We start from the raw sequence: 10,384 nt of genomic DNA, 5'->3' as shown, positions 1-10,384 counted from the left end.
TCATTCAGGTAAATGCTTGCTTATAGCAAAGTAATTCTTTGCTATAAGCAAATTGTGTAAAAAAAAAAACCAAAAGTACTGATCACTTCCCCAAAGTAGTACAATGCTACTGTGGTAACATTGTACTACTTTGGTCATAGTGAAAGATGAAAAAAAAATCTTAAAAAAAGAAAAAACTGTAATAAAAAATTAAAAATAATAAAAAAAATTAAAAAATTACAAAAAAATTATTTTTTTTTTTCATACTGTCACCACTCAGTGTCCCTGATCACTGCCATGCCAGTTATATGATGATGCTGTACTTCACTGGTGACAGTATGTAAAATAGTGAAAATGATTTATTTAATTTTTTCATTTTCCAAAAAATTATGACAAAAAAAATACAATTTAAAAAAACTCACCATAACTCTTACGAAGTACGTTGGACTGTCTACTTTGCAAAAAGGGGTCATATGGGGGATATCTGTACTGTTCTGACATTCTTGGAGCTCAAGAAATTAGATTGGCTGTCAGTACTTCAGGATTGATCAATATTCAGATATATCCCATAGTTTGTGAACTCTATAACTTTCCTACAAACTAAAAAATACATCCTAATTTGGGTTATTTTCACCAAAGACATGTAGCAGAATACATCTTGGCCTAAATTTATGAAGAACAATTATTTATTTGCAAACTTTTATAACAGAAACAAAGAAAAACATGTTTTTGTTCAAAATTTTCGGTCTTTTTTTGTTAATTTAGCAAAAAATAAAAACCCCAGTGGTGATTAAATACCACCAAAAGAAAGCTCTAGTTGTGTGAAGAAAATGATACAATTTTAGTTTGGGTACAGTGTTGTATGACCACGCAATTGTCATTCAAAGTGTGAGAGCGCTGAAACCTGAAAACTGGTCTGGGCAGGAAGGGGGTAAAAGTGCCCGGTATGGAAGAGGTTAATGTTTGTTTAGAATAAAAAGTGAATATTGCGATGCACTGGGATCAGTACATCAACACTGCCTCCACTGCAACGCGCACCAGCCCCTGTGTTGTAATGCAGTGACTGGTGTGAATTGACACTGAAGGTTTTGTGCTTAACAGTCTCCTCTTCCAACCAAAAAAGCATGCAGTATGAAAATGTGCATCCAAAATGCACCAAAACACACTACAACAATGTGCTGAAAAATGTATAATTGTCAGTGTGAAACTAGCCTTATTGCATATGCCCAAGTAACGCTTAAGCCTAGTTTCTACGTGTCTATTAAAATCTGTAACCCTACTGACAGAATCCTTTAATCTTACTGCGCTGCAGGGGTTAATATGAGTGGCTAGACTTGTCATATGCTCACCCTTTCTGCTCCCTCCATGATCCATTCACAGAAGCCCTACCATCACTTGCATGAATGAAACACAATCTATGAATGTAGAATGGAAGGATGAATGAAAGGTTGGCCTCCTTTATTCATAGATTGCTTCTATGACTGGAGAAGGGGGCAGATCAGGTGGGCATAATCAACACTTTTGAGAAGTGCCTGTGACAGGTCCAGTTGCTTGTATTAACCCCCAGAGCACCAAAATATTACAGCTGTAGAGTCAATGAAGATTTTAACCTAAGACAGCAGCTGAAAGCACACAGGGCACTTTTCATTGAATGGAAGCGCTGTCCCTGGTGCTGATTTAGAAAAAAAAAAAAATAATATATATATATATACTTAACTAAATGTAAGCTTTAAGCTGGCTGAACACTTAACAATCTATTTACATTAGATTGACCAAAAGGATGTAACATGAGGACAAACCATTAACAAGTAATTGCATCACTATCCAATCAGGTAGGACCATGTACTACATACTTAATGGTAGACCTTAGGTTGACCATATGAGTGTTGATTGATTGATGAGTGATCAGCACTGAGACACATTGATCATGGATATGACTGTATCTCATATGGGAAACAGAAATGCCATTGATAACTTACAGAACAACTTCAGTCTGCTATTTGTTTGGCCCTACCCCGGTCACTACCATTTTCATTATTATGACACATGCACAGATGTGCCGAAGGGTTCTGCCTGGCCTTCGTGTCCTAGCAGATCTCTTTGACATATCTACACATGTGCAGGAGACTTCCCATGTATGTGCAAACACAGCCATCTTTGCCATGCATGCAGACGTTCGGGAAACCTGTGTGCACACATACAGGACCCAAAGCCCTGCAGCACACCAATGGGCACACTCCATGTGTTCCCTAGACACACAGAGGCAGCTCGGGAGCGAGCAAGCATGAGTGCCCCCAGAGCAAGCAGCTTGCTCTGAGAGCACTCAGCAAGGAGGAGGGACCAGAATCTCTGGCAGGGGATCAGAGAAGAGGCGGATCGGGGCTACTCTGTGTAAAACCATTGCACAAAGTAGGTACCCAAAAGGGGAAGTTCCACTTTAAGGACTCGTCCCCAGCTCCCCATTAAGCATTGCCACTTTTGGGGAGCAAAGGGGTGAGTGAGTACCTGAGTTTGACAGGTTCCTGATTCCACTCCGACTGCTTAGGTGATCAGAAGTGGAAGTTCTCCTCCCCCCTGATTCCAATCCGACTGCCTAGGTGATCAGAAATGGAAGCTCTCCTCCCCCCATCCCGATTCCACTCCGACTACAAATCAGAAGTGGAAGTTCTCCTTCCCCCCGATTCCAATCCGACTGCCTAGATGATCAGAAGTGGAAGTTCTCCTCCCCCCCACCCCGATTCCACTCTGACTGCCTAGGTGATAAGAAGTGGAAGTTCTCCTTCCCCCCCACCCCGTTTCCACTCCAACTCCCTAGGTGATCAGAAGTGGAAGTTCTCCTCCCCCCCGATTCCAATCCGACTGCCTAGGTGATCAGAAGTGGAAGTTCTCCTCCCCCCCACCCCGATTCCACTCCGACTGCCTAGGTGATCAGAAGTGGAAGTTCTCCTCCCCCCCCGATTCCAATCCGACTGCCTAGGTGATCAGAAGTGGAAGTTCTCCTCCCCCCCACCCCGATTCCACTCCGACTGCCTAGGTGATCAGAAGTGGAAGTTCTCCTCCCCCCCGACTCCAATCCGACTGCCTAGGTGATCAGAAGTGGAAGTTCTCCTCCCCCCCACCCCGATTCCAATCCGACTGCCTAGGTGATCAGAAGTGGAAGTTCTCCTCCCCCCCACCCCGATTCCACTCCAACTGCCTAGGTCATGGTTGTCAAACTGGCGGCTCTCCAGCTGTTGCCAAACTACAAGTCCCATTAGGCATTGCAAGTTTGACAGTTACAAGCATGACTCCCAAGGCAGAGGCATGATGGGACTTTTGCAACAGCTGGAAGGCTGCCAGTTTGACACCCCTGGCCTAGGTGATCAGAAGTGGAAGTTCTCCTCCCCCCGCAGTCTTCTGGGATACCTGTCAGCCTGCAGGACCATTCACACCTGCAGTGGGCACCCTTCTTTGAAGCCGCTAGCTGTCACAGCCAGGTGCCCACAGTTAAGATGCCGCCATTGGGGACAGGGGATGGCCGTTGAACCCACCTGGGGTGAGCACACAGCTGGATCGTGCGACAGGCGAGTGGCTGTTTTTTAAAAGTCATCAGCTACAGTTTTTGCAGCTGTTTTTATTATGTGTTTACAGGAGACTGAGTTCCACTTTAAATAATAATAATAAATGTAATATCCAAATGTGAAGGAAGGAGGGGGAGGAGACAGGACAAAACAAAGCTATTTTGGGGTGAAGGTCTGATCATCTCTTAACTATTGATTGAGATCTACTCCCCCATGTGTGGCCTAACGATCAGCTAAGGATGGATTATTCCTCTCGGAGGAGATTGTCTGGGAAAGGAATGGATCATGTGTGTGATGTGCAGCCACCATCATGGAGATTGGACAGTCAGACTGGATAGTATTAGCAGTGACCTCTGGAGCAGGTGCCTTGGTTGTAGGGACGGATGTAGGTGTTGTTGGGGAAGCCCCATCATTCCAGGAGACGTCTGTCCTCAGCTGTGTGTGAGGAAGACAGCAGTCAGCAGGGCTGGCAGGAGCTGAGGAAGCAGCGCCGTCACCGACAAACTTCCCCTCAGTCTTTAGTGACACCCTTCACTTCAACGTGTCCAAGACAACCGGACGGAGCAGCGTGTGTATGAATGACCGAGCCGACGAGACGGCGAGCTGTGCATTTCCCAGGCCTGCCTCACCAAGCCATATCCACCCCATTCATCTGCTAGGAAGAGCATGATTGGACCGTCGCGTGGTTGCCACGGGCAACACCCGCCTCAGCACCAGTTTCACGTGACGCTCCTTGTGTGGAGAAAGTGGAGCCTGCTGTGAGGGGGGTCACACATCGGTCTGAAGAGAGGAGGAGAGGGGGGGGCGCACCGTGACGTCACGGAGAAAGTTGCGCCGGGCTCCGGACTGACAGACGTACACCTCTATTACCATCCAGCAAACGCAGCGAGGGAGGTCAGATTTCCTCCCAGAAAAAAAAAAGGAGCAGGAGGGGGGAAAAAAAAGGAGGCAGCGCAGCCCCCGCAATCAGCACCAGACAGGGAGCCTGCAAAGCTGCAGCTGCAGCACTGAACGGAGCTCAGCCCTTCCCTCACTGCTGGAGCATTGCATCGGAATGAGCCGGGGAACATAAGAGAAGGAGCGGCGGCGGCGGCGGCGTGAGGGCGGAGGAGCGGAGCCTGTCCTCACTCACTCCTCATTCACTCACCATGGTGCAGAGCAACACGTAAAGAAGAGGAGTCCGAGCAGCCGACCCCCGAGGAGCGGCCATGGGCGCCGGGCTCTAATTGATGGCTGCTCTCTATTGCGCAACTCCGAGGAACAGAAAGCTGATTCATGGAGCGCCGGGGGGCCGCCTGACAATGCCGCTGTGTGAGCCCCGAGCCAGGCTGCTGTGCTAAGGGCGGGAGGGGAGCCCCTTCCTTCATGTGTGCCGCTGCCGCCGGGGAACGGTCACTCGCTTTACTTTCTGCCTATTCGCTGACTTGGGAAGCGACATGCAGCTCCTGAAGGCTTTATGGGCACTAGCAGGAGCGGCCATCTGCTGTTTTCTTCTATTCCTCATCCACTCGCACTTCCTAAAAGAAGGTAAATGTGTGTACGTGTGTGTCATGCCTGTGTGTGTGTGTCATGCCTATGTGTGTGTGTGTGTCATGCCTCTGTGTGTGTGTGGGCTGCGGTGGAGTAATGCGGTGCTCAGCACTAGACACAGCCACTCTGGATCTGCAGGTGAGCTTAGCAACAGGGGGGCTTAATCCTCCAACCTCAACTGCCCCCCCCCCCTCCAACAGGTCATGTTTGCAGGATCACCTTGCCCAGGTGCTTTAAATCTGATGAAACTAAAACAGGAGCCAATCAGCTGCCAACTTCAGCTTGCCCAGTGAAGCTTTCAAAATGAAAGCTGGCAGCAGATTGGTTGGCATGCCCTCAGATTTTATACCTCCTCAATGTATTTATGATTCCCCAAAAACATGGCCTGTCGGAGAGGACGACTTGAAGACCCAGGCTTTGGAGTCGTTGGCTTGTTTGGAATCCAGATCAATAGGTGCCCTGATCCCCCCCCCCCTTTTTTTTTTTTTTTTGATTCAGCAAGTTTTCAATAGATGGCACTAAAGTTCTATGGAAAGGGCAGAGGAGCGCTGGTAGGGGAGCTCGGCTCCAGGCCCACCTTCCTTCTACACAGCCCCAGCAACTCGCCCAAAGGAATTTTGGGGTGGTGGATTTTTTTCTTTTTTTTCTCTGAAGTCATCCCGCTGGAAATGCACAGTGCTAAAGGTTAATGGAGTTAAATGATCTCCTCTTTATGTACATAGAGTCTAATCTGCGGCTTGAAACATAACCTGCATTGAGCGTGGCGTTTATTTTCTGGGCTCTCAGTGGAAAATGTTCACGTTCAGTTGCTGCCTAGTGATCGTTATTATAGGTTCCAGCATTTTCAAAGCAGCTCTACATCATAAGCCAGCTCCAAAGTTATGGAGGCTCTCCCACCTCTGTTAATGCAAAGCGTACCATGGAGACCAGGCATCCAAAAACCCGTGTGTGGCACTGTGATTGATTTTTCTTCCAGTTTGCTAATTATATTTTTACTTCCTATAGTCATGATAATGCTATAAGCAGTGAGATGTGGTAACCCAGAGCAACCAATTAGATTCCCATTTTCATCAGTTTAGAGCAGGTTATGAACTGTAAGATGCAGTAACCCATAGCAACCATTTATATTACACCTTTCATCCATATAACACAGTCTAAGAACAGCAGATGCTGTAACCCATAGCAACCAATCAACTTTCATCAGTTTATATCAGGCTAAGAACAGTAGATGCTGTAACCCATAGCAACCAATCAGCTTTTACCTTTCATCAGTTTATATCAGGCAAAGAACAGCAGATGCTTTAACCCATAGCAACCAGCTTTCCCCCGTTTATATCTGGCTAAGAACAGCAGATGCTGAAACCCATGGCAACCAACCAGCTTTCACTTTTCATAGGTTTATAGCAGGATACGAACAGATGCTGTAACCCATGGAAACCAACCAGCTTTCAACTCTCATCAGTTTATATCAGGCTAAGAACAGCAGATGCCGTAACTCATAGCAACCTATCACCTTCACCTTTAATCAGTTTATAGCAGGCTAAGAAGAGAAGATGTTGTAACCCAAATTCACTGATTAGATTTCACCTCTCATCAGTTCAGAGCAGACTAAGAACAGCAGATGCTGTAGCCCATAGCAACCAATCAGATTGGACCTCCTATCAGTTTATAGCAGGCTAAGAACAGCAGATGCTGTAGCCCATAGCAACCAATCAGATTGAACCTCCAATCAGTTTATAGCAGGCTAAGAACAGCAGATGCTGTAGCCCATAGCAACCAATCAGATTGGACCTCCCATCAGTTTATAGCAGGCTAAGAACAGCAGATGCTGTAGCCCATAGCAACCAATCAGATTTCACCTCAAATTAGTTTAGATCAGGTTAAGAACAGCAGATGCTGTAGCCCATAGCAACCAATCAGATTTCACTTTTTATCCTTTTATAGCAGACTAAGAACATCATATGCTGTAACCCATAGCAACCAATTAGCATTCACCTCTCATCAATTTAAAGCAGGCTAAGAACAGATGCTATAACCCATAGCAACTGGTTAGACTTCACCTCATCAGTTTGGAGCATTCAGACCCATACCTGATGGGGCCATGGTTGCCTTGGGTTATACTGCACATATGAGCATATAATCCAGTGTTTTACAAGAGGAAAATACAAGATCCATGTAGTGGTTTATTTCATTGGCTTGCTACTTGTGGTGCATGGCAGTTTTTCTGTAAAGACTGCTGCTACTGAGGAATGACAAAGCTCACATCTGTTGCTATAGCAGTATTTATTAGCAGGGCATATTGATGTAAGTCCGGATATTCTGGTATGTTCTGAACAAACATCAGAGGAAATTGCTCATGGCTTTATTGTCCTGTGAACGTGATTTTCTGTCACTATAGGCTCAATTCACAAAGCTTTAGCACTAGGAAAAGGTTCATTATTTTAGCCATGTGGCCAGTTTTGAAATCTCATTGGACCCAGCTGACAATACCTGTCACTTTTTTTACATGGTGTGTTATTTGTGGGGTGTAAATTGAGTCTTATGTGTGTAGAAGAGATCACTGTGTGTTATTGCTAAATTGAAATAAAATATTTACTATTTGCTTTTTTCCGTTGGAGGAGAGTGACGTCTATGAAAATGTGTCAGTTAATGTGCTGGTGGCTAGTTAAGTGTCTGGGAAGAGAATATGATGATGAGCTGAGGAGGCTGCATACAGAGCCTTGTTGGGCTGTTCTGCTGCTTCACCATTAGACAGCGTTCCCACGCTGCACTTAACATAGGCTACTTTCACTGCCATGGACTGATCACTGCAACCTCTTTCCGGAGACTGGCTGCTCTTGTGTAGTCTTCTCCTGCCTTCAGTTCACCAACAATACATTGTCAAAGAAAAGGTCCCCCTTGCACTTGTGTTTTCCATTCCATTTTTAGGAGAGCTTGTGTGGGGGATGGCCTTAGTGGTGCTGAAACTGCTCCTTGAAAAATGACAATATGCAAAGTTCTCAAGGAGAGTTTTCTTCATTGATCAGACACCATTTTAGTCTGGATTGCATCTGTTTTTCAATAGCACTTTTAGAGGACATTTGTCTGCTTACAGCTTTAACGGGAAATGTACAGTGGACTTTATGATGTGTTTAATGATTGCAGTTGTTGTTTAACACATCATGCATATGAAATTGCTTCTCCATCAGAGTAGTATTATATCTGTTGCTCTTCACTTTAGCAGACCAAATTGAATCATGAGCTTCTCACTGTACTAAATGAATGAGCATGTATTATTTTGTGGTAAGGTATCATATTTGTAAACATTCATACTTTGCTTACATTTGATTAATGTAAGACCACTTATCTGATTATTATATTTTGCAAAATGATGTCTGGAAATGCATGTAAATTAATACAGTAATTAAAGCCTAATGTTTTTATTCCACCAAATTACACAGTAATCCAGAACATTTACTTGGCATAAACACATAGAGCCATGCTCTCAGATAAAGAGATGTTCTCTTCCTAGCCAGTAATTCATTGGTCTTTATGCACTACATCTCTATCTCAATAATATTAAATGCCATGCCGAAAAGAAGCAGCACATGTGTTTAGGAAGTTAAATGGCTGTCAGTGTGCAAATTTCACTTAACCCTCCATGCTTTATACCTGAATTTTATTAAGGGAAGGCCTATATGATTTCCTTTTTTTTGTGTGAAATGCACAATCATTATTGATGCTTGTTTGCTAATTAAGTTGACTTGGTGCTAACATTGCTTGGGTATAAGCAGGGCATACAATCAAGGCTTGTTCTGAAATGAGTGGGAAAGGGCTGTTTAAATGCCCATTTCCATGAATATGTTTTCTTCAGGAAGTGAAGAATGGGTGACACAGGGTGCCATTTTTCCACACTTAGGCTTTTGTACTGAAATACAGGTCGTCCTGTGGCTAATCCGTTCCCTGATGTCCGATCTGTCTCTCAATGTTTCAAAAAGATGAATAGAACTGTGAACTGGGGAAAGGGCATTGTAATTTATAATTGCAGTTCCATGCCTGCCTACATGTTTGGTCTTTCTTAGGTTTTCTCTTAAGGCTAAATAAATAACATGGCTTAAATGTGATTTTAAAGGTACATGTGCCAAATATACATGTGTCTGGGATATAGCTGTCATTATCTTTGCCAGCATTACATCATACTTGTGGACTTGAAAGCTAGAGATAATCCAACAATAATGTCAGCCAAATACCATGGAGGATGCATTTCAATAATATTCAAGAATAAAATTGAAAACACTGATGTGAATCTTCTCAGTGTTGCTTTCAGCAGATGTGTGTACTTGTGAGATTGTGAGTTTTGCAGTGCTGTCACTGAGCATGACATTCTCACCAAGTCCTTTGTGTTCGATGTCCCTGCCATGAAATATCTGTATTAAATAAAAGTACTCCTGCAGCTAATGGCATACAATGTGACATACTTCTTCAAGTCCATTAGTTGTATGGCTTTGTTGGCAAATGTTTTTTTATCTAGATGTTTATTTTGCGCAACATGTTCAGAAGATGTTTGGAGACTATGAGGATAATTTAATTATATATCATGTGTTTTTTTGTTTTAACTTTTGTGCACTTGTCTGTACTGCAATCATTATATAGCACAAAATTGCCTTGGTTTCTATGTTGCTGAAGAATTGGATTATTAAGTAGAAAAAAGCACAACACTGTTGGATGTGTCTCCTTCTGCTGCTTTATTTTTAATGAATGCTTCTTGATTAACATATGATGCGTGACTAATTATGGGTTGAAGCCTGCTTACAAGGGATACACTGCAGAAAGATTGGAACTGAGGTGTTTATTCACTAAAATAAACTCTATTGCCATTATCATGACTTATGTGAATGTATTCAAGTTTTGTGAAGTTTTCAGTGTATAAACAAAGTTAAATCGTAAGTTAGTTTAATCGTTCATTACTTTTACAAATATACCAGCTGTTATTAGCTTTATTTCTATTAGTTGGTCTGAAGTTTCCCCAGTTTAAACCCATTATAAACATGCGCCAGTTTTATTGTATAATGTTATTTATTGATGTTAGCTATTTGATGACGCCACAGCATTCCCCATGTATTTTATAAGCTATATAAGATTCAGAACAGAAGGAAAGTTAGGGACAGTCTGATAAGCTGTCAACGTTTTAATGCCTTACACAGCATGTGGTATTATATTAGGTAGATTTTATCATATAAAACTGGATAGATGGTATTGATCTCTATGATCGATGTTACATGATAAGTACCTGTACCGAGAATGCCCATTTTGAGAAATTTCAACATCCATTTAGC

At 43.5% G+C, this 10,384-nt stretch overlaps 1 protein-coding gene across 1 annotated transcript in view; it reads left to right on the top strand.

The window, feature by feature from the left end:
• Positions 1–3,830: 3,830 nt before the first annotated feature.
• Positions 3,831–10,384, top strand: part of TAFA5 (TAFA chemokine like family member 5) — a 637,333-nt gene continuing 630,779 nt past the window's right edge. Inside the window, exon 1 of the mRNA XM_089684771.1 lies at positions 3,831–5,066. Coding sequence (XP_089540897.1) covers positions 4,976–5,066 — 91 coding nt within the window. The 5' untranslated portion in view covers positions 3,831–4,975. The remainder of the gene's footprint in view (positions 5,067–10,384) is intronic.

Source organism: Staurois parvus, unplaced genomic scaffold, assembly GCF_062004578.1.
Source record: "Staurois parvus isolate SC_StPar_1 unplaced genomic scaffold, SC_StPar_1.0 ptg000019l, whole genome shotgun sequence".
Taxonomy (NCBI): Eukaryota; Metazoa; Chordata; class Amphibia; order Anura; family Ranidae; genus Staurois; species Staurois parvus.
This window is presented reverse-complemented; position numbering and strand designations above follow the sequence as displayed.